The sequence below is a fragment of the Entelurus aequoreus genome, linkage group LG05, assembly GCF_033978785.1.
Source record: "Entelurus aequoreus isolate RoL-2023_Sb linkage group LG05, RoL_Eaeq_v1.1, whole genome shotgun sequence".
In the NCBI taxonomy this organism is placed as follows: Eukaryota; Metazoa; Chordata; class Actinopteri; order Syngnathiformes; family Syngnathidae; genus Entelurus; species Entelurus aequoreus.
The window spans coordinates 60,506,034-60,531,493 of NC_084735.1; the positions used below are offsets into that span (position 1 = coordinate 60,506,034).

Sequence of the window (25,460 nt, forward strand, 5' to 3'; positions counted from 1 at the left end):
AAAAACATATATGAATGTTAAAAAGATATTTAGAGTTGCTTTAATATTATAAATCCCACATTCTATATTTTAAGTACGTTATGACTGTCATATAATTCAGTAAAAACTAAAGTTCATTCCATTTTTTAGACTGTCTGTTTAGTTTTTTACTAAAAAAAGCAACTCTGCATCCCGGAGGAAGAAGTTAAGAGGATCCAGTTGGAGCGAGCACACAGGATTGGCAGACGCAAGGAGGATGCTAAACCGAGACCTATGCTTGTAAAGTTTACTAACTCCAAATGCAAAGACGAAATGCTTGCTCTCTCCAGAAGACTGAAAGGTACTAAATTCTTCATGACCAGCCAATATCCAATCGAGGTGGTGGAGAAACGACGTAAGTTGATTCCAATTATGAAGTCCTTTAGGCAGAAAGGACAACAAGCTCGTCTTGTTGTGGATAAACTGTACGTTAACGGTGAGCTGTACAGAAGCATGTGAGGAACAATAACAATGTCGCGCAGTGATTGCGTCATCGCGACATCGCCATGGTAACGACTTGACGGATGTGTTTTGACATTTTGTTTGTGGAGCGTTTTAGTTTATTCTGGGACTGGACAATGTAGTTAGATGTTGGGAAACGGTCAGCGAATAATATATTTTGGGGGTTATGTGTTTGTTTGTCTTGCGTGCTGTGGTGTGAATGGTGTGTCTGTGAGTTTATTAGAGGGGATATTGGTTTCCTTGGAAATAGCAAGTGATGCTGCAGTTTTTAGTTATAAGATTTTCATGTCTATTAAACTTATGGTATTAAGAGAATCAATAAAATATACAATGAATTTACTTAGATTATATGGTTTATAGGAACGATAATGAAGTTGGAATAATTAGTTATAATTGCAATGGTCTTGCAGACAACAGAAAAAGAAAACTTATATTTATGTGGCTGAATGAAAAAAAACAAGATCATTTTTGTCTTCAAGAAACGCATTCAACACATTTAGATGAAGAAAAATGGAGAAAAGAATGGGATGGTCCAATTTTCTTTTCACATCCATCCATCTTCATCTTCAACCGCTTATCCGGAATCGGGTCGCGGGGACAGCAGCTCCAGCAAAGACCCCCAGACTTCCCTCTCCAGAGCAACATTTGCGACTTCCTCCTGGGGAATTCCGAAGCGTTCCCAGGCCAGAGAGGAGATGTAATCCCCCCATCTGGTCCTTGGCCTGCCGCGGGGCCTCCTCCCAGTGGGACGTGCAACGAGGACCTCCCTAGGGAGACGCTCGTGAGGCATCCGCACGAGATGCCCGAACCACCTAAGCTGGCTCCTTTCCAAGCGAAGGAGCAGCGGCTCTACTCCGAGTCTCTCTCGGGTGACTGCACTTCTCACCCTATCTCTAAGGGAGATGCCAGCCACCCTTCTGAGGAAACTCATTTCGGCCGCTTGTATCCGCGATCTTATTCTTTCGGTCATTACCCACACTTCATGACCATAGGTGAGAGTAAGAATGTAGATAGCTCGGTAGACCGAGAGCTTTGCCTTCTGGCTCAGCTCCCGTTTCGTCACAACAGTGCGGCAGAGAGACTGCAATACTGCCCCAGCTGCTCCGATTCTCCGGCTGATTTCCTTCTCCATCTTTCCCTCACTCGTGAACAAGACCCCGAGATACTTAAACTCCTCTACCTGGGACAGAGTCCTGTCCCCTACCCGGACTGTACAAACCATCGGTTTCCTGCTGAGAACCATGGCCTCAGATTTGGAGATGCTGATCCTCATTCCAGCCGCTGAACACTCGGCTTCGAACCGATCCAGTGAGAGCTGAAGGTCACGAACCGAAGGTGCCATCAGGACCACATCATCTGCAAACAGCAGTGATGCAACCTTTAGCCCCCCGAGACGTATACCCTCTCCGCCATGGCCACGACTCCGCCTAGAAATCCTGTCTATGAAAATGACAAACAGGATAGGTGACAGAGCGCAGCCCTGGCGGAGACCAACCCCCACTGGAAACGGATCCGACTTACATCCAAGCACCCGGACACAACTCTCGCTTTGGTTGTACAGAGATTGGATGGCCCTCAGCAGGGTTCCCCTCACTCCGTACTCCCTCAGCACCTCCCACAAGATCTCCCGAGGGACGCGGTCATACGCCTTCTCCAAATCCACAAAACACATGTAGACTGGATAGGCATACTCCCAGGCCCTCTCCAGGATTCCCGCAAGCGTAAAGAGTTGGTCAGTTGTTCCACGACCAGGACGGAATCCACATTGCTCCTCTTGACTCTGAGGTTCGACTATCGGCCGGACCCTCCTTTCCAGTACCTTGGCGTAAACTTTCCCAGGGAGGCTGAGTAGTGTGATACCCCTGTAATTAGCACACACCCTCTGGTCCCCCTTTTTGAAAAGGGGAACCACCACCCCAGTCTGCCACTCCCTCGGCACTGTCCCAGACTTCCACGCAATGTTGAAAAGGCGTATCAACCAAGACAGCCCATCAACACCCAGAGCCTTCAGCATTTCTGGACGGATCTCGTCAACCCCCGGAGCTTTGCCACTGTGGAGTTGTCTAACTACCTCAGTGACTTCACTCCGAGAGATCGACGTCGATCCCCCATCATCCTCAGGCCCTGCTCCTATCAGGGAGGGTGTGTCTGATGTAGTTGGGTTCAGGAGTTCCTCAAAGTGCTCTTTCCAACGCCCCACGACTTCCTCACTTGAAGTCAGCAAAGTCCCATCCTTGCCGTACACAGCTTGGATGGTTCCCTGCTTCCCCCTCCTGAGGTGCCGTATGGTCTTCCAGAACAGCTTTGGTTCCGCCCGATAGTCCTTCTCCATGGATTCCCCGAACTGCTCCCACACCCTCTGCTTAGCCTCGTCCACAGCCACGGCCGCTGCCCTTCGGGCCCGTCGGTACCTTGCAACTGCCTCCGGAGTCCCCCGGGATAACATACCCCGGTAGGACTCCTTCTTCAGTCGGACGGCTTCCCTGACCACCACTGTCCACCAGGGTGTTTGAGGGTTACCGCCCCTTGAGGCACCTAAGACCTTCTGGCCACAGCTCGCATCTGCAGCTTTAGCAATAGAGGCTTTGAACATTGCCCATTCCTGTTCAATGTCCCCAACCTCCACAGGGATGGCAGAGAAGTCCCGCCGGAGGTGGGAGTTGAAGTCCTTCCGGACAGAGGACTCCTCCAAACGTTCCCAGTTCACCCGCACTACACGCTTGGGTTTGCCAGGTCTGTCCAGAGGTTTCCCCCGCCATCTAACCCAACTCACCACCAGATGGTGATCAGTTGACAGTTCAGCCCCTCTCTTCACCCGAGTGTCCAAAACATACGGCCTCAGATCAGCTGATACGATTACAAAATCTATCATTGATCTTTGGCCTAGGGTGCTCTGGTACCAGGTACACCTATGAGCATCCTTATGCTTGAACATGGTGTTTGTTATCGCAAGTCCGTGACAAGCACAGAAGTCCAGTAACAATCCACCACTCAGGTTCAGATCAGGGAGACCGTTCCTCCCAATCACGCCAGTCCAAGTATCACTGTCATTGCCCACGTGCGCGTTGAAGTCCCCCAGCAAGACTATGGAATCCCCTGCCGGCGCCCCATACAGGACCCCATGCAAGGTATCCAAGAAGGCTGAATACTCTGAACTCCTGTTTGGTGCGTATGCACAAACAACAGTCAGAGTTTTCCCCCCTCCAACCCTAAGGCGAAGGGAGGCGACCCTCTTGTCCACTGGGGTGAACTCCAACGTACAGGCACTCAGCCGGGGACTCGTGAGTATCCCCACACCCGCCTGTGCCCTCACACCCTGAGCAACTCCAGAAGTGAACAAGGTCCATCCCTTGTCCAGGAGTGTGGTTTCAGAGCCCTTGCTATACGTAGAGGTAAGCCCCACCAGATCCAACCGGTAGCGCTCCACCTCTCGCACCAGCTCAGGCTCCTTCCCCACCAGCGTAGAGACGTTCCACGTCCCGAAAGTCAGCCTCTGCTGCCCCGAATTGGTCCGTCCGAAGCCTCCACTTTCACCGCCATCCACTTGGCAGCGCACCCGACCCCACTGGTTCCGACCGCGGGTGGTGGGCCCACGTGGCAGAGAAGATGGTGTGTCCACGTAGCTTCTTCGGGCTGTGCCCGGCCGGGCTCCGTGGCAAGCCCGGCCACCAGGCGCTCGCTGACGAGCCCTACCTCCGGGCCTAGCTCCGGAGGAGGGCCCCGGGCTTCCTCCGGGCCGGGTAACGCATCCTCTTTTAGTGTAGTTCATGGGGGGTATCGTAACCCTGATGGGGGGGGCATTCGGGTGCTACACATTGCCCAAGGGTGACCCGGAACTATGTAAGGCAGGGGCGTTCAACTCCCTGAGGCTTAATACAAGCCCACATACCTTTTCACATGGTTACAGAAATTCAGAAGGTGTTATGATTTTGATAAAAAAAACTTTTAATTTTAAATTTAACTCTATGGAAAAAGACTCACAAGGACGTTGGCTAATATTAAATATGATTATTCAAGGTCAAAAGATGTGTGTTTTGAATCTGTATGGGCCAAATGTTGATGAACCTTCCTTTTTTGAAGAAATAAGTGACATGTTGCAAGAACAACAAGGGGAAATTATTATTGTGGGGGACTTTAACGTTGCTTTGGATAAAGTTCTGGACCGAAAAGGGAATTTTTTAATGGATTATCATCCTCAATCTTTACAAAAGATTCAAAATGTTATGGATGCATTTGATTTAATTGATATCTGGAGATTCAAAAACCCTAGGTTAGTACGGTATACATGGAGAAGACAAAACCAGGCAAGTCGTATTGACTATTTTTTTATATCATTTTCATTGCTAAACAAAGTGACTGCAATATCAATCGATGATAAATTGCGTTCTGATCATAATTGTATAGGAATAAATATTGCAATTGAAGATAATACACGTGGGCCCGGATATTGGAAGTTTAGTCAAATGCATCTACAGGATGATGAATTTATTGAAAAAACAAAGCAATTTATTACTGACTTTTTAAAAAAAATAATGTAGGATCTTCAAATCCCCAAATAGTCTGGGAAGCCTTCAAATGTTGTTTTAGGTGATATGCCATTGCATACTCTTCATGGAAAAAAAAAATTAAAGCGGCAGAACAGGAATTAAAGAAAGAAATTGAGGATTTACAAAAAAACATTGACAGTAATGATAATCTTACTAGTGAACAACTGAATACCTTTACAGCCAAACAAGAGGAGTTAGCAGATTTAGTTGAAAAACAGTTATTGAAAAGTTATGACTGCAACAGAGCAATCTGGATGAAAAAAGGTGAGAAGTGTTAAAAATACTTTTTAAATATCCAAACAAAAAATCGTTCTAAAAAGAACATTTCCAAGCTTATTAAAACAAATGGAAAGGTATTGGATACACACACCACATTGTTGAAAGAAATGGAAAATTACTTTAAAAACATTTTTTCTAATCCAGTAATCCCTCCTGAAACTACAACATTTTTTCCAGAAAATTATGAAATAAAATTGAATTCGGAAGAAAGCCATTCATGTGAAGGCCTCATTAGAGAGGAAGAACTTGTGGAAGCTGTTAAATCTTTTCATCCAGGGAAAACCCCAGGATTAGATGGAATACCTATTGAGGTTTATCAAGTATTTTATGAAGATCTTAAGAAACCATTACTTTCTAGTTTTAATTACTCATATAAAACAGGTTTTTTGTCCAACAGAAGGTCTTATTTCTTTATTATTGAAACAGGAAATAAATGGTCAGTATAAAGACCCAGTTCATCTAAAAAATTGGAGACCAATAACACTTCAGTGTTATGATGCTAAGATCCTGGCAAAATGTTTGGCTACATGACTTAAGTCTGTTTTGTCAAACATTATTCACCAAGATCAATCAGGCTTCCTACAAGGAAGAAACATAGGAAATAATATTAGACAGTTATTAGAAATTATAGAAAATTATAATATGGAAAATAAAAGAGGATTCATTTTTGTAGCCGACCTGGAGAAGGCTTTTGACAAAATTAGCTTGGATTTTGTTTGTAAAAGCTTAGTTTTTTTCAATTTTGGCAACTCTGGATCAAGACGCTATATGATAAAACTAACTGTAGAATTATCAATAATGGATACATCTCTGGGACAATACCTCTATTAAGAGGTCTAAAACAAGGGTGCCCTTTGTCTCCATACTTATTTATTATTGCTATGGAAATATTGGCGATTAAAGTTAGATTGAATAAAAATATTGAAGGGCACAGTAATAATAATATTGAAAGTAAAATAACAATGTATGCAGACGATACAAGCTTCTTTATAAGCCCCAATCCTCATTGTTTGCAAAACCTTCTTGATCTTTTGGACATATTTTCACAGCAATCTGGGCTTAAGCTAAATTATGATAAATGTAAAATATTAAGGATCGGAAATCTAAAGGGAACGTCCTTTCGAATGGAATGCAAAGTGCCTGTTTTGTGGACAGATGGACCAGTTAACATACTTGGTGTTGTTGTCCCAGAGAACCTGGAAGATCTAGGCTCAGTAAATTATGATAATCGACTAAGAAAGCTGGATAGAATTATGCAATTATGGAAAGGGAAATCCTTAACCTTGTATGGTAAAATATCTATTGTCAACTCGTTAATTATTCCTCAATTTATTTATTTGTTTTGGTCATTACCAGCTCCATCACAAAACTTTTTTAAGATTTATGAGCGGAGGGTCTTCGATTTTGTCTGGGACGGCAAATCAGAAAGGATTAAAAGAAAGGTTTTGTACAATGAATATGAATATGGGGGCCTGAAACTTCTCAACCTTGAAGCTATGTGTCTGTCTTTAAAAGCATCAAAAATACTCAGAATAAACATAAAAATACAGAATGTGGCATTTGCAATATTGACTATGAACAATAAAACACAGATTTTTTTTTTTTAATGATCGTTGCTCCTCTACTTCCCAGACCAACTCCTTAATCGACATCTTTTATAATCAAGCAAGAGCAACAAAGATGCAACAAACAAAGTGAAAAATAATGGCAAAAGGATAAAAAACATCCACTTATTTGATATAATAAACTTCTTTTCTGCAGAACTTTGTTGTAGAAATCTGCCTCTGTCTGACACTTGCGTTTGCGAGGTCTCAGGCTTGTTGCTGCCCCGCCCACTCTGACCCGTACCTCGTCTGCATGAAGCAGTGCTTCCTATGGTCACTGTAGTAACCCGTATGTCACTCAAAAGTGCAGATTTTAACCATTGGAATCATTTCTATTGTTTGAAAACATCCAGCATGCCACATTGAAGTGTTTATTATGGTGTATTATGCCAAGGTATCCCAGTTAACTGCCATGTTTATGCTGTTTTGCACGACACATGTCACGTGACTTCAAACTTGACACCTCATTGGTTGGTTGGTTCTGAGACAGATCAATTGCTTCAGCCTTAATTTACCGGAAATTAGTCTTGCTTTTTTAGGCAGCAAATTTTTCAACACTGGATTTTTTTACATAGAAATTTTGTACTCTGATTTTTTTTTTACACTGACTTTTTATACTCTTGTTACTTTCCACGTAGTGGTGGTTTGTTTGTTTTGTGTTTCTTCTTCTTTTGTTTGTACAGGTCACACTCAATCACTGCCTCTGCTGCTAATCAACCAGTTCCTGTTCCCAGCTGCTCCTCATTTCACCTGTTGATCAGCCAGCCAATCCCAGTCCACCATTCATCATCCTGTGCTGCTTAAAACCACCTGCTCACCACTGGATCGGGTAGATTCTTTTTCTGACATGCTATGTGGAGCTTTGAGAGATGTTACTTTGTCTTTGGCGCTATTTTGTTTTGTAATCATTTTTGTTAAGCTCTTTGCTAAACTTGTGCCACCTGTTTTTTTGTCTTCCTTTTTGTTTGACCTTTCAACTTTTGTAAGTATTTGCAGCCTAGTCTTGGGAAAGGTTAGACAGAGGCCTCTATACACTACACATGTAGGATTTGTTTGTGTATAGTAGTGATGGGTTGATGAGGCCTCATGAAGCGTTTCGACACATTGCAAAACTGTATTGATACTGTGTCGATACTGTGTCACTAAATACTGCCATCTGCTGGACATTAAAAATCCCTACAGGCAACCTATGGACCGACTCAACTGACACTGATATTATGACCTAGTATATACAATAATATAAACCAAGTCATTGTATTTCATTTAGGATTATTTCATATCTTCATTTAAATAAAAATATATTTTTTAGATACAGTCAAATAATGTGAACATGTATCATGACTAGGATGGTAGAAGGTGGGGATTGAACCCCAGTGACCAATTGCTGGCACAGCCACGCTACCAACTTCGCCACGCCGTCATTCCTGTACCTTCTCTAGTAACAGTAGTGATGGGTCCACACAGATGCATCGGCGCATGCGTCGAGCTCATAGAGCGAAACCCTGTGTCGGTGCGCGTACCGCTTTTAGAAAGTCACGTGACCGATCATGAGCTGCTTTGGTCACGTGACCGATACGCGAACTGCATCGCACTGACGCCTCCTCTGTGCCCTGTGAGCAACATTCCCTCTAAGGTGCGCGCCTGCGCAATTGCGCAGTGCTCAAGCGTCCTCCGCGCACACCGTGCGCCGCACAGCCAATATATGCCGCGCACCAAATCAAACCCATCTGAATTCTAAACAAAATAAACACATTTATTCTGTGTAATTTTGAAATGCAACTTTGAGTGACAGTGACAGCAAGCGGCCCTAACGGTGTTCGTCAACAACACGCATTGCGCCGCTTCCTAATAAACACAGTTTGACGCGCAGGCGTCAGTGCGATACAGTTCATGAGCGGTCACGTGACCAGAACAGCTCATGAGCGGTCACGTGACCAAAACAGCTCGTGTTCGGTCACGTGACTTTCTAAAAGCGATACGCGCACCGACACAGGGTATCGCTCTATGAGCTCGACGCATGCGCCGATGCATCGGTGTTGCCGGACCCATCACTAGTGTATAGAGACACCAGGCTTAGTGGTGGCTGTCACCCTTGTATGTTTTGGACCCCCTCTTTGACTAGAGTAGGTAGGTAGGTTTTTGGTTTATGCTAATTAAATAGCTTTAGTTAGTAAGCTTACCTTTCTTTTTCACAGGTGTCTTTTGGTATGTTTTGTTCATTTCTTTGACAGCACCTGTATTCCCAAGCTAGGCTAGTGTTGTGTCTTGTTGTAACCCCCCATGGTTACTTTTCAATAATTCTAGTTTTTTGTTTTCAAATCTTGGCTTCTGTGTCTTTAATTTACAACTCATTTGGTTTATACACTTTTATGTTGCGTTCCCCTACGATCCCTAGACTCTGAGCCATCTGGGAATGTAACACTGGATTTTTATATGCTGAATTTTTATGCACTGAATTTTTGTACACATTTTTATACATTTAATTTTTTTACACTGAATTTTAAAACACTGAATTTGTTTTCAATGAAATTGTCACCATAATTTGATGTAAAAAAAATAATTTACAAAATGCAAAATAAATCAGTTACATCAATTCTGTGTCCAAAAAAAATTTACCTCCATAATTTAAATCCAATTAGGAATGTATAACACTAACTAAACCCCCTGTTTCATTCCTCATGTTTAAAGATGTGTTATGTCACCGGCTCAAGATAAATTATATCACCTGTTTAAAAAATACATTTAGAAACTAAACTTTGTACACTTTTATACAGGTTGAATGGCAGGAGCCCACCCACTGAAGGGAGTTGGAAAAATATACAATTGTCGCCGTGCAGAGATTAAAAAGGTGAGCAAGATCATAAATCATGCCAAACACCACCCTTAAAACATGGCGTTTCTCTGTGGGTGTGTATATCCTGAAGGTTAGAATCAGACAGAGTTTCAATAAACACTAGAGCCCTCGAAGCTTCTACCTAATTGTGACAAACAGCAGCTGTAAGTTTCACATTTGCTTCTCATCGCAGCCAAAAACCCTTGATTAGACCTTGGAACAGAGGCATCGATAAATTTGAAAGACAGGGGAGGCTTAATCCCATAAAATGCAATTAGCTAAATTTTACCTTACACTAGAAAGTAAAGGAAAATTTGAAATATTTATAATCATATTCAACTGAATGACAGGTACATCATTATTAAAAACTTGTTGTAAAACTTTTTTTTTGTTTTGTTTTTTACAAAACCCAAAACCAGTGAAGTTGGCATGTTGTGTAATTTGTAAATAAAAACAGAATAAAATGATTTGCAAATTCTTTTCAACTTATATTCAATTGAATAGACTGCAAAGACAAGATATTTAATGTTTGAACTGAGACACTTAATTTTTTTTTTTGCAAATAATTATTAACTTAGAATTTAATGGCAGCAACACATTGTAAAAAAAAGTTGGCACAGGAGTATTTTTACCACTGTGTTATACATGGCCTTTCCTTTCCAATTTTTTAAGCTTTTCAGGTGGAATTCTTTCCCATTCTTGCTTGATATACAGTTTAAGTTGTTCAACAGTCCGGGATCTCAGTTGTGGTATTTTAGGCTTCATATTGCGCCACACATTCTCAATGGGAGGTAGGTCTGGACTACAGGCAGGCCAGTCTAGTACCCGCACTCTTTTGCTATGAAGCCACACTGTTGTAACATGTGGCTTGGCATTGTCTTGCTGAAATAAGCAGGGGCGTCCATGGTAACGTTGCTTGGATGACAACATATGTTACTCCAAAACCTTTCAGCATTAATGGTGCCTTCACAGATGTGTAAGTTACCCATGCCTTGGGCACTAATACACCCTCATACCATCACAGATGCTGGCTTTCGAACTTTGCGCCTATAACAATCTGGATGGTTCTTTTCCTCTTTGTTCCGGAGGACACAACGTCCACAGTTTCCAAAAACAATTTGAAATGTGGACTCGTCAGGCCACAGAACACTTTTCCACTTTGCATCAGTCCATCTTAGATGAGCTCTGGCCCAGCGAGCTGGCGGCGTTTCTGGGTGTTGTTGATAAATGGCTTTCGCTTTGCATAGTAGAGTTTTAACTTGCATACAGATGTAACGACGAACTGTAGTTACTGACAGTGGTTTTCTGAAGTGTTCCTGAGCCCATGTGGTGATATCCTTTACACACTGCTGTTGCTTTTTGATGCTGTACCGCCTGAGGTCCGTAATATCAGCGCTTACGTGCAGTAATTTCTCCAGATTCTCTGAATCTTTTGATGATATTACGGACCGTAGATGGGGAAATCCCTAAAGTCCTTGCAATAGCTCATTGAGAAATGTTCTTAAACTGTTCGACAATTTGCTTACGCATTTGTTCACAAAGTGGTGACCCTCGCCCCATCTTTGTTTGTGAATGACTGAGCATTTCATGGAAGCTGCTTTTATACCCAAGCATGTTCCCAATTAGCCTGTTCTCCTGTGGGATGTTCCAAATAAGTGTTTGATGAGCATTCCTCAACTTTCTCAGTCTTTTTTGCCACTTGTGCCAGCTTTTTTGAAACATGTTGCAGGCATCAAATTCCAAATGAGCTAATATTTGCAAAAAATAACAAAGTTTTCCAGTTCGAACGTTAAGTATCTTGTCTTTGCAGTCTATTCAATTGAATATAAGTTGAAAAGGATTAGTAAATCATTGTATTCTGTTTTTATTTACGATTTACACAACGTGCCAACTTCACTGGTTTTGGGGTTTGTACAAGAACATACAAATACGTTTAGTATTAACTGTTGTTTCGTAAAAACATACAAACAAAAATAACTAACTAAACAAAACAACACCAAATAATTTAGGTCAATTAAAAGTCTTATAGATGCATTATAAAGTGTAAATTCCCCATTACGGTACAAAATGAATCTTTATAAAATAATTCACATCTCTTTACAATTGTGCTCCATATTTCTCAGTATTTACTGCAGAGACTAGTAAATCGAAAACCGCACAGTAATTGAAAGCACATTTTAAGAGCCAGCGTAATGTACCTGAGCAGGTGATTCCAGCGTCTTCATGATGGCCACAGTTGTGGTTGCCCCATCCAAGGCTGGCACATTTTGTCAGCTGTGGTTCATTTCCCTGACAATTGATATTGTCCAGAAGAATGTGGCCAGTGCCGTAGCCAAAGTAAGAGTTTGTATGAGCTGAAATAACGTGGCCACAGCCTATCTGCCGGCACACAACTTCAGCCTCTCTCACGTCCCAATCGTCATCACACACTGTCCCCCACCTGCCCTGATGGTAGATCTCCACCCGACCCTGACACAAGTCCATTCCATCCACCAGACGGACCGTGCCATCTAAAGAGAGAACATATTTATTAAGTGGAATACAGTCTTGTCAGGAAACGTGTATGGCAATGTCAATTTGGGGTGGGCAGTTAAAAAAAAAAATATCGATGGTATCTAAGGGTCATTTCAGTATCGAATTTATGTGATGAGGTTGAAAGGTTGTTTTCTTATTCATATTGTAACATTATTAAGATAGTTGTATCTACGTATTGTTTTATTTTCCTTGGACACAGGAATGTTTTAGGGGCAAAAACCCAAATTATTTTAATTAGAGCCAATACTTGGGGTGTCCTGATCAGATATTGATATTGGATATTGTTCAGATATCAGCAAAAAAAATAAGTATCGGATGACATGGTCTTGCATGTACAATCTGTGATATAATGTTCAATACAAGCATTCCTGCAGCCTATTTACTTGTGCAAAGCTAAGAGTAATCAACAATAAGCATGCCCGCATCATTCAGTGTTGTGCATCATGAGAATAATTTTATGAATTATTGTGACCACAAGGTGTCGCTAAAACAAAAACACTCCACTTCAAAAGCAGAAATCTGCCATAAGGTTAGTGTTTTCATACCTAGCACTGTTCTCTGAATAATTTCACTTGATTAAATATTTTCCAACATTCCATCCATCCATCCATCCATTTTCTACTGCTTGTCTCTTTCATGGTCGCAAGGGGGCAGTAGCCTATCCCAGCTGCACTCGGGTGAAAGGCAGGGTACATACACCCTGGACAAGTCCCCACCTCATCGCAGGGGCCAACACAGATAGACAGACAAGCATTCACGCTCACATTCACACACTAGGGCCAATTTAGTGTTGCCAATCAACCTATCCCCAGGTGCATGTTTTTGGAGGTGGGAGGAAGCCAGTGAGCTTGGAAGGAACCCACGCAGTTTTGGGGAGAACTTGCTTTCCACACTACAAAATATTCGTAATTGTAATATGTAAGTATGGATGATTCCTGCTTGTATCATTTCGGACTGATATTAGTATCGGCCAACACAAAAGTTATTTTTCACTAACTTTATTTAGCTCACATCAAATCGGAGTGTTGCTGGTTACTGGGGTTCAATTCCCACCTTCTACCTTCCTAGTCACGTCCGTTGTGTCCTTGGGCAAGACACTTCACCCTTTGCCTCTGATGGCTGCTGGTAGCGCCTTGCATGGCAGCTCCCGCCATCAGTGTGTGAATGTGTGTGTGAATGGGTACATGTGGTAATACTGTCGAAGCGCTTTGAGTACCTTGAAGGTAGAAAAGCGCTATACAAGTACAACCCATTTATCATTATCATTGCATGCAAGTAAAGGGAATAAGGAAATATTTATTTTTATTATTTGGATATTGTTACTTTGTCTTCTATTGTATTTCTATATTGTTTGCTTAAATCTTTGACTTGTGTTGTAATCCAGATCAACACAATAAAGTCAAAACTATACAAGCAATTAGGAACTTAAAAATATATATATTTAAGTATGAAGTATCAGAATCTGTATCGGCAATACCGGCCTTCTGTATCAGATAGAAATACAATGTACAATACAATGAATACAATGACTTGGGTGCATGAGAACATCAATAGAAAAGCAATGTTGTTCACGGAATTGTACTTTCAGAATGGAAAAATAATTAAATGCAACATGCTTTGTGATGAGGTGGCAACTTGTCCACGGTGTACCCCACCTCCCGCCCGAATGCAGCTGAGATGGGCTCCAGCACCCCCCGCGACCCCAAAAGGGACAAGCGGTAGAAAATGGATGGATGGATGCTTGTTCTGACTATTGCCAATGTCCACATCTCAGATGCTTGCAAATATGTCTTAACCCTACAGTTTGTACACCAGCTCAAAACCCAATGGGCGTCATCCAAGTGAAAATAAAATAAATACTTTTTTTTTTTAATGTTTATTTTAAAATAAATTAAAAAGATTCAAATGGTAAAACAATAGAGAAAAAGTTAACTAAAAACTATGTTTGTCATATAAGCATCTAAACAATTCCATAACGAGTGTAAGTGATTGTGTAGATTGTTCAACAGCCGAGCCACGTCACTGACCTGCACTTTTCTGCTGATGTTTGAGTCATCCTCCAAATGGGTCAATTTGGACTCTAACGTAAAAGCCTTAAGTGACAACCTACACAGGTATCTAGACCTGTTTTGAGAGTTTGTAGGGGCCATACCACCTTCTTGGTGTTTTAATGACATCAGTGTTTTGGACAGTGGCGCACCTCCTCATCAATTACCTCTCTCAATTTTTCTACACCATACAACACCCAGGGTAGACAACTGCTAGCTGTGTGGACACAAGAAACTCAGGCAGGTCCTTCCAAAGCATGGGACGCGGTCATGTGCATTGAACCAACTGGTGGCCCTTTCCTTGTCTACCCAACAGGCTGGCTAAATAAGGGAGTGTTTGTAAAATGTTTGGATCACTTTGATTACTTTCATCCCATAACACTGTCCCTGATGAAAGTGTTACTTAAGCTCTGGAAGATTTGACCTCTCTTGCAAATGACTCCACAGTCACACACTAGCGGTGTGGCTTCATTTGTAGCCACAGTTGCCCTGGGGTACATTGGTGGAAACGTGGATGCCATTTTGCTCCAACGGCCTCTCCGATCACCAAACACATTTAAATACCAGTATATACTAGGACAAAACATCACTGACTGCAGAAATTGGGTCAAACCGCCAATCCGCTAGTCTCAGAGAACCTGCTGTATCGCCTGAGCCACCACCACCTTCTCAATACTTAAACAGTCTGGATGATGCAACTTTATCCAGTCTGGAGATGGTATGTGTGTTGCTTATTAATCAGTCTTTCAAATATTTTAGAGAGGCAGAATGCAATGGAGATGGTTCTGCGAAAGATCAGCATTGTCACCCCCTTTAAAAAAGTGTGGTGACTGCATAAGATTTCTGGTCCGAAGCAAACACACCAGTTCAAAGACCGAGATTGAACAGACAAAAGAGAGGTTTGGTCACCCATTCGCTAGAAAAGCTATAGTTACTGTGCAGGGAGTACTTACCTAAGTATGTGTTCCTGGAGGACATTGTGGTAACATCCCCTGAAGCTTTTGCTCCTACAACCAGTGGTTCTATCGGCAAGGAAGTTGTATTAGTTACCCTTTACTATTCCATATACCTGTAAATTATGACATACAGTGCATCACTTTGCTTCACGTTTTCCCTATTTTATTAGTTTTATTTTTTGGAAATGGAATACATTTTTTTTTTGTTTAAAAAAAATTCCACCAACAATACCCCATAATGACAATGTGAAATGTTTTTGGGTTTTTTTCACATTTATTATACATAATAAAAAGTAGAAATCACATGTACATAAGTACCGATATTCACAGCCTTTGCTCAATACTTTGTTGATGCATCTTTGGCAGCAATTACAGCCTCAAGTCATTTTGAATATGATGCAAAAAGCTTGGCACACCTATCTTTGGGCAGTTCGGCCCATTCGCCTTTGCAGCACCTCTCAAGCTCAATCAGGTTGGATGGGAAGCGTTGTTTTTTATCCAGAATGTCTCTGTACATTACTGCATTAAACTTTCCCTCTATCCTGACTAGTCACCCAGTTGATGCTGCTGGAAAAATATCCCCACAGCATGATGCTGCAACAACTTTATTTTATAAAACAATTTTCCAAGATGACGCCGCTGTAGTGGCTGGTGGCAGGAGCTCTGTGCTCTTGTATCCTTTTGTGTTCCTGATGTTTCCCTCTTGTTTTCATGTGTTTTTTTGCCTTTTGGTTCTGGACCTTTTGGGACTGTGCGACAAGGAGTGGCACTTTCGTGACTTCTGCGGTGCTTTTTTGTGAACTTCTGGATCTGCCTCCCGGGAGCCTTTTGGCCATGGAGACCAGTTGCTGGGTCTCTGCCACACCATAGTCCTTTTGGAGAGACTGGGGGAGATGTGGATGAAGAGACAGGGCTGCGGAGCTGGCACTGAGCGCTGGGACGAACAAGCTTCACAGTGTCTTGGCTGAATGAGCAGGTATAGGACACCTCGGTCTCTCCGCATCCTCGCTCATCCATGCATACTGGACACTGGCTGAGAGTTAGTGGGCGGCCGAGGGTGGAGTCTGCTCTCTTGGTTGCTTTGTTGGGTCTGCTCCTGTCTCTGGCCATGCTCCCCCCACCCGAGCAGACGATACACCGCAGAGGCCACCACAGTGTATTTGGGTGTTGAAATTATGTTTTTGTTTGGTTGCTTGTCTATGCATGGTGCAATCGTGTGTGCGCAATATATATTATTGGTAATTTTTGTTTCTTGTTTTATTTTTGTAGCTGTATGTAGAAATGGTACCGCTGGAGTGGCAGCTGGTTGCATCAGCTCTGCTCTTTTAATGTCTTTAATGTCCTTTATATTATTTGATTTTTCCCTCTTACTTATTTATGTGTGCTATGGCTACGAGGGTTTTTTTTCCCTTGGCCTCTGTCTTTTCTTTTTACTCACCCCCCCTGTTTCTGGTGGTCAGAGTATTTCAGGTACATTTTAGCAAACATTTCACTATGAAATGGCTTCCTTCTGGCCACTATACCATACAGACCTGGTTTGTAGATTGCTGCAGAGATGGTTGTCTTTCTGAAAGGTTATCAGCTCTCCACAGGAATTCTGTAGCTCTGACAGTTACCATCAGGTTATTAGTCACCTCCCTGACTAGACTAAGATGAATGCAGCAATGTACGAGACATCCTGAATAAAAACCAACGCTTCCCATCCAATCTAATGGAGCTTAAAGGCCTACTGAGTCCCACTACTACCGACCACGCAGTCTGATAGTTTATATATCAATGATGAAATCTTAACATTATAACACATGCCAATACGGCCGAGTTAACTTATAAAGTGACATTTTAAATTTGCCGCTAAACTTCCGGTTCGAAACGCCTCTGAGGATGACGTATGCGCGTGACGTAGACCGGCGAACACGGGTATGCCTTCCACATTGAAGCCAATACGAAAAAGCTCTGTTTTCATTTCATAATTCCACAGTATTCTGGACATCTGTGTTCGTGAATCTGTTGCAATCATGTTCATTGCATTATGGAGAAAGAAGCTGAGCAAGCAAAGAAGAAAGTTGTCGGTGCGAAATGGACGTATTTTTCGAACGTAGTCCGCAACAACAGTACACAGCCGGCGCTTCTTTGTTTACATTCCCGAAAGATGCAGTCAAGATGGAAGAACTCGGATAACAGAGACTCTAACCAGGAGGACTTTTGACTTCGATACACAGACGCCTGTAGAGAACTGGGACAACAGACTCTTACCAGGATTACTTTGATTTAGATGACAAAGACGCAGACGTGCTACTGTGAGTATGCAGCTTTGGCTTCTAAACATTTGATCGCTTGACCGTATGTGCGCAACTTTTTTTTGCGTATGTACGTAACTTTTTTAAAATATATAAGCTTTATGAACCTTGGGTTAGGTGAACGGTCTTTTGGGCTGAGTGATTGTGTGTGTTGATCAGGTGTTTGAATTGTATTGGCGTGTTCTATGGAGCTAGGAGCTAGCATAGGAGCTAGGAGCTAGCATAACAAACACGCAGGTGTTTTTATGCAGGATTAATTTGTGGCATATTAAATATAAGCCTGGTTGTGTTGTGGCTAATAGAGTAAATATAAGTCTTGTGTTTATTTACTGTTTTAGTCATTCCCAGCTGAATACCAGGTACCGTGAGTATGCAGCCTTGGCTGCTAAACATTTGATAGCTTGACCGTACGTGCGCGTCACGTACGTAACTTTTTAAAAATATATGAGCTTTATGAACCTTGGGTTAGGTGAACGGTCTTTTGGGCTGAGTGATTGTGTGTGTTGATCAGGTGTTTGAATTGTATTGGCATGTTTTATGGAGCTAGGAGCTAGCATAGGAGCTAGGAGCTAGCATAACAAACACGCAGGTGTTTTTATGCAGGATTAATTTGTGGCATATTAAATATAAGCCTGGTTGTGTTGTGGCTAATAGAGTATATATATGTCTTGTGTTTATTTACTGTTGTAGTCATTCCCAGCTGAATATCAGGTACCGTGAGTATGCAGCCTTGGCTGCTAAACATTTGATAGCTTGACCGTATGTGCGCGTCACATACGTAACTTTTTAAAAATATATAAGCTTTATGAACCTTGGGTTAGGTGAACGGTCTTTTGGGCTGAGTGATTGTGTGTGTTGATCAGGTGTTTGAATTGTATTGGCGTGTTCTATGGAGCTAGGAGCTAGCAGAGGAGCTAGCATAACAAACACGTAGGTGTTTTTATGCAGGATTAATTTGTGGCATATTAAATATAAGCCTGGTTGTGTTGTGGCTAATAGAGTATATATATGTCTTGTGTTTATTTACTGTTGTAGTCATTCCCAGCTGAATATCAGGTCACCCCCGGCTCTCACAGCATCTTCCCTATCTGAATAGCTTCAACTCCCCACTAGTCCTTCACTTGCACTTTACTCATCCACAAATCTTTCATCCTCGCTCAAATTAATGGGGAAATTGTCGCTTTCTCGGTCCGAATCTCTCTCACTTCATGCGGCCATCATTGTAAACAATAGGGAACTTTGCGTATATGTTCAACTGACTACGTCACGCTACTTCCGGTAGGGGCAAGCCTTTTTTTTATCAGATACCAAAAGTTGCAATCTTTATCGTCGTTGTTCTATACTAAATCCTTTCAGCAAAAATATGGCAATATCGCGAAATGATCAAGTATGACACATAGAAAAGATCTGCTATCCCCGTTTAAATAAAAAAAATTCATTTCAGTAGGCCTTTAAGAGGTGCTGCAAAGAAAAAACGGGCAAAGAGGAATTGGCGAAACTAAACAAAGATAGGTGTGCCAAGCTTGTGGCATTGTATTAAAAAAGACTTGAGGTTGTAACTGCTGTGAAAGGTGCATCAAAGAAGTATTTAACAAACCTGTGAATACTTATGTACATGTGATTTTTTTAAGTTTTATAGTTTCAATGAATTTGCAAAAAAAATTAAAATAACTTTTGTCATTGTCATTGTGGTGTATTGTCTCTAGAATTTTGAGGACAAGAATTAATGTATTCCATTTTAGAATAAGGCTGTAACATAACAAAATGCAGAAAACGTGTAGCGCTGTGAATACTTTCCAAATGCATTGTAATTGAAGACTTGACATTCTCAATTACCTCGACATATTATGGCCACGTCCTCATAGTGGTAACAGTTGTGTACGCCCCAGTTTAGACTGTCACACTGACCAAGGTTTGTTTCACTCCCTTTGCAGTCCACGTTGTCCAGCACGATTAATCCTGTGCCTTGTCCATACTGAGAGCTGCTACCCATTGCGACAGCCACGCCGCAGTCTAGCTGGCGACACACAACTTGGGCATCCACCATGTCCCAGTCATCATCGCAGACTGTGCCCCAGGTATCATTGTAGCGCACCTCCACACGACCCTCACATCTGTTATTCCCATTTACCAGTTCCACTTTGAGGAGAAAATAACATATCATTTTTTTGGTCATTTTTTTTTCAAAAAACATACATACTACAGCAGTGGTTCTTAACCTTGTTGGAGGTACCGAACCCCACCAGTTTCATATGCGCATTAACCGAACCCTTCTTTAGTGAAAAATAAAATGTTTTTTTTCAAATTCAAGACAAAGTTATATGTTTTTGGTAACACTTTAGTATGGGAAACATTTTCTAAGTAACAAATACTTAATTTAGAGTTTTTTTGGACACTAGGGGAACATATTCTAAGTAACAAAGACTTAATTTAGAGTTATTTGGTTAGGGTTAGGGTTATAATGAGGCCATGCCGAATAAGGCATTAATAAGTACTTAATAATGACTAATTAAGAGCCAATATGTTACTAATTTGCATGTTAATAAGCAACTAATTAATGGTGAATATGTTCCCCATACTAAAGTGTTACCATGTTTTTATACTGGTGCACAAAATGAACCGTGCATGAACATCACCTTGTTCGAACAACAAAACCAACACAGTGCATATACTCACAACAAATTACACACAGTGTGACTTCTGCTGTTGCCGTATCCGTAATACGCCGATAGGGAGAATTTTTTATTTACACGATGTGTGTCTTGACCTTCGCCGAACCCCTGAGCCCGACTAACCGAACCCCTAGGGTTCGATCGAATCCAGGTTAAGAACCACTGTACTACAGGGAAAAATAGGGATGGTAATTGATAAGAGTTGTCTGGTTCTGAATCCACTTTTGTTTCTGCTTGACGATTTCGTTCTTTACTGGTTCTCTAATCGATTCTTGTTTTGTAAAAAAAAAAAAAAGTACAAAAAGGTAGATTAGTATCATTTGTGTTTAATATGAAACTAACATATGACAAAGCCAACAGTGATGTCTTAAGAGGCGTGTAGCATTGGACAAAAAAAATTTTGAAAATAAATATAAGAAATGAATATTATTCTGTAGAATTTAACAAAATAAAACATATGTGAAAATTACTCAAGAATCAACATTTTTAAAACGTTTAAAAATCTTTTGTCATCTCCCTAGAAAATATATTGGTGACACTCAAAATATTAGAATATTTTTTTAGAGTTACAAGATGAAACGAACATGCAACACATGGTATTTCAAGCCTTCTTTTGATTTAATTTCGGTGGTTATGGTTTACCGTTTATGAAAACCTTGAATTGAAATTCTCAGAAAATGTGGGGTCTTCAAAAACTTTATGATCATCAAAATTATAATATAAGCTTTACATATTGTTGCATGTGTTCAAATGTTTCAGCATATTGCTCTTATGTTCTCCTCTTGATTATGTAGCAAACTTACAGTTATTACATGTAGCGCTGTTGCAATAAGTTATTGTAAAATGTAATCAACTGTTGAGCGTTACTTTCGCCCCGGCGCCTCCATTTTGCTTTCTGACGTCACAACACACATTGCGTATGACTTCATTCCCAACCACTGGCATCGAAAAGGGAACTGTTTGAGAAAATGGCAAGCTATTTCATCGAATTAGAACACTGGGAGCCGGTCCTGAACAAGAACCGGTTTTTGATTCCCATCCCAAGGAGAAATGTGTGTTGTGTTCACAAATCAAAAAAACTTCTCATGAAACAATAATTTTTGTTTGCACCTCTTTAAAGGCCTACTGAAACCCACTACTACCGACCACGCAGTCTGATAGTTTATACATTAATGATGAAATCTTAACGTTGCAACACATGCCAATACGGCCGGGTTAACTTATAAAGTGCAATTTTAAATTTCCCGCCACACTTCCGTTTGAAAACGTCTATGTATGATGACGTATGCGCGTGACGTCAATGGTTGATACGGAAGTATTGGTACCCCATTGAATACAATACAAAAAAGCTCCGTTTTCATCCCAAAATTCCACAGTATTCTGGACACCTGTGTTGGTGAATCTTTTGCAATTTGTTTAATGAACAATGGAGACTGCATAGAAAAAAGCTGTAGGTGCGATCAATGTATTAGCGGCGGACTACAGTAACACAACCAGGAGGACTTTGAGGTGGACAGCAGACGCGCTACCGTGAGTACAGCTTTGGCTTCCAAACATTTGATCGCTTGCCCGTACGTGCGTGTCGCTATGTTCATGTCAGGTACGTAACTTTGGGGAAATATATGTTTCTTGCCGACTCTGATGGCGGCCGGGGTGTCGTCGAAAGCTACAACGCCCGCTGCCGCTGCCGTCCCGTAGCTAAGTTAGCTTCAATGGCGTCGTTAGCAACAGCATTGTTAAGCTTCGCCAAGCTGGAAATTATTAACCGTGTATTTACATGTCCATGGTGTAATAGTATTGTTGATCTTCTGTCTATCCTTCCAGTCAGGGGTTTATTTATTTTGTTTCTATCTGCATTTGAGCCCGATGCTATCACGTTAGCTCAGTAGCTAAAGTGCTTCGCCGATGTATTGTCGTGGAGATAAAAGTCACTGTGAATGTCCATTTCGCGTTCTCGACTCTCATTTTCAAGAGGATATAGTATCCGAGGTGGTTTAAAATACAAATCCGTGATCCACAATAGAAAAAGGAGAAAGTGTGGAATCCAACCCTTGTACCTAAGTTACGGTCAGAGCGAAAAAAGATACGTCCTGCACTGCACTGTAGTCCTTCACTCTCACTTTCCTCATCCACGAATCTTTCATCCTCGCTCAAATTAATGGGGTAATTGTCGCTTTCTCGGTCCGAATCTCTCTCGCTGCATTGTAAACAATGGGAAAGTGTGAGGAGTCCTTCCTCCTGTGACGTCACGCTACTTCCGGTATAGGCAAGGCTTTTTTTTATCAGCGACCAAAAGTTGCGACCTTTATCGTCGTTGTTCTCTACTAAATCCTTTTAGCAAAAATATGGCAATATCGCGAAATGATCAAGTATGACACACAGAATGGATCTGCTATCCCCGTTTAAATAAAAACATTTCATTTCAGTAGGCCTTTAAGTCTGGGTTGCAAACCCCTTTTTGGTGAGAAATAAACTTTTTTTTACATCAATTTATTAATTTACTTATTTTATTTTTTTAAGGGATTACATTTATTTCTTGTGATTAGTCTCAAATGATGTTGTGAAATGATATGTTACTCTTACCCTCACATGGTCAAGAGGATATTTTCTAGAGGTGTTGAAAAAAATCGATTCCCATCCGAATTCTGATTATTCTGATTTTAAATCCATTCATAATTTTCAAAAATAGATTTTTTTCTTTTTATTTAAAACGTTTTTGTAACCTGTAACTTGTTTTGAAAAGGTTTTATTATAAAGACAAATAATACATTGCAAGAATCTGTTTGAATCGAGAATCATGTTGAATCGAGAATTGATTCTCGAACTAACTGTCACCCCAATTGTCAACTCTTTGCCAGCATGCCAACCCCGTGCTGATGGTGTGAGGGTGAGGCGTGCTCGGTCTGTGGGCAGTTTTTCGCCTGGGTGAGATCACGGCCAGTGGCAGTGGGATGTGTTCTGTCTCTGTTGGGGAGGGGGTTGGGGACCTTCAGGTATACACGGCCGGGGAGATGGGTGGGATGGCTGGATGGAGCAGTTGTGACCAGGATTGTCGCAGTTCCCATTGTTGGGTTGGTTGTGCATGAGTTGGGGTCTTTTAGCCGGGCTGTGCGTTTGTTTTTTTAATATTTTTTTTGGATGACTGAGTTGAGTAGCCACGCAGTAGGGTTTCTTGGTGAAGGGGTCATCGGGTGTTGTTCTGGTTTCATGGGGACTGTGGTGTTTTTGTCTGTGTGTTTGTCTTCTTCTGCTTTGGTTTTTGACGTTTTGGAGTGTTTTTCGTTTTGTTTTTTTTATGGATGTGGATTGGGTTGTTTTGCTTCGTGTGGGTTTACTTCTTGTTGGGTGGGGTCAGTGTCCATCTGTTTCGGCTTCGCGCTGTGGGGTGTGTATTGATGACTTGGTGCGGGTGTAGCGCAGCCTTTTTGTTTGGTGTGGGTGCTATGGCTGCGTTTGGCGGTGATGTGTTTTTGCGGGTTTAAGATTGGGGAGTGGAGTGTCTTGGTGGGGTATGGCATCGATGTTTGTTTGCGTTTAAGATGGCTAGCGGACCGGTGCTAGTTGGTCTCCATGGTTTTGTTGGCGTGTGATTGTCGGTCGCAGTTTCTCAATGGTGCTAGCTGTCGGAGGGTTTGCAGCGGTTGTCTTTGCTGCCGTTTGTTTGTGGTGCAGACGCCCGTGGGTGCTGAATCCGTGGCGGCGTATGCGCATGGTGGTTGTCGGGGCTGGCGAACTTGCCAGTTTTGTTTTTGTTTGTCGTCATGATGGTTGGCTTGTCGGGTGTTGCCGGGCCTCCCTTGCGCTCTGCTGTGTCGTCCTTCACGCCCAATATCGTCCTGTCGTCTGGGTGTGGGCTTGTCTTGGGTTGTCCATGGGGTGGCGGCGCTCAGCCAGACCTGTCGGGGGGATGGATCGGCAGATTCTCGGTGGACGGTGGATTCCGAGGTTGCTTGTTGGGCGGGACGGTCTTCCCGTCCGGCTGAGGGGAGTCTCTGGGCCCCTCGGGGGAGAACGTACCGTTTTTCTGCCCGCGTGGGGTGTGGTCTCTTACTGGCTTGAGGGCTGGTTGTCTCCTGTGTACCGCACCCGCTGTTTTGGGTTGGACTTTGTGGGTGGCTGGGGTTGTACTTTGGCTCCCGCACATACTGAGCGACAAACATATTGTACATGCAAACATACATACATACGCACATAGACACGTATATTCATACATACATACTGTACATACATACACTGTAAAAACTCGTGCAGAGGTATAGTTCATTGAACTTAAGTTTGTGAACTGGTTTTTGTATTGCAAATTACGTTGATTTATTTTTTGACTATTTCAGTTTCATATAGTCAAAATATGTTTTTCTTTTTAACTCATTTTTTGTTCTTTTAAACATTAATTTTACAACACAAAATTGATTTTCTTGAATCTCTGCATTAATTGATCCTGTCAAACTCAATTTTATTGCTGAAAAATGTGCCAAGGCATTGGGCCTAGAGCTTGTGACATCATCGCCTTAAGATGTCAAAGAACATGAAAGGAAACACACATGGTGCCATGCTTGAACACAAAAACTTTGACTTTCAAACGGCTTTAAAAGGTTGTCCTCTTAAATTTTCAATTCACACTGTCTGTGTTGTGTTACTGTGTTACCTAGTAAAGTACTACCTTTATATTGAGGCTTGTTGGTTGCTAGGCTAACATAGCATATATAGCTAGTTAGCCATTAGCCAACAGTGCGTCATTTGAAACTTTTGTTTTGTTCTGGGCAATTGTCGAATGAAACTAGTTCATAATACCCATCGAACTATATCCATGTTCATTTTTAGTTTGCCAGCTTGTCGAGTCACTAGTTTACATACAGACTGTTGCTTGCTTGTTTTACTACTCCTAGCTAGTTTAAGGACATGATAGTTGGAGTCAGTTTCATTATACAGTACAAAGTTAGCTTGTGGATTTAATTTATGACATATATTACATAGGAAGAGTGTGAGGATTGGATTGTCTAATTTTTGAAGCAAAATACATTCACTTGCACACAGACATGCTTGTTATCTTTACATAATAATAATTCAATGTGATTATCTTATGTGATGACTGTATTATGATGATAGTATATATGATAGTATATATCTGTATCATGAATCAATTTAAGTGGACAAGTTGAAAAACTTATTCGGGTGTTACCATTTAGTGGTCAATTGTACGGAATATGTA

General features: G+C 41.7%; 1 protein-coding gene and 1 long non-coding RNA gene across 5 annotated transcripts in view; one reads left to right on the forward strand and one right to left on the reverse strand.

Annotated features, from left to right (window-relative positions):
* The window catches only part of LOC133650829 (scavenger receptor cysteine-rich domain-containing group B protein), an 81,515-nt gene that overhangs the window by 41,244 nt on the left and 14,811 nt on the right, over window positions 1-25,460 (reverse strand). For 3 of the 4 annotated variants that reach the window (XM_062048507.1, XM_062048510.1, XM_062048509.1), the window contains 3 exons: window positions 19,416-19,718; window positions 15,280-15,348; window positions 11,942-12,253 (listed from right to left, as the gene is read on the reverse strand). In XM_062048507.1, coding sequence (XP_061904491.1) covers window positions 11,942-12,253; window positions 15,280-15,348; window positions 19,416-19,718 — 684 coding nt within the window. The remainder of the gene's footprint in view (window positions 1-11,941; window positions 12,254-15,279; window positions 15,349-19,415; window positions 19,719-25,460) is intronic. The other variant, XM_062048511.1, reaches the window with a different exon arrangement.
* Window positions 7,475-19,651, forward strand: LOC133650830 (uncharacterized). Its single transcript, XR_009826318.1, has 3 exons — window positions 7,475-7,892; window positions 9,685-9,758; window positions 19,514-19,651. It is a non-coding gene; the product is annotated as an uncharacterized LOC133650830 (long non-coding RNA).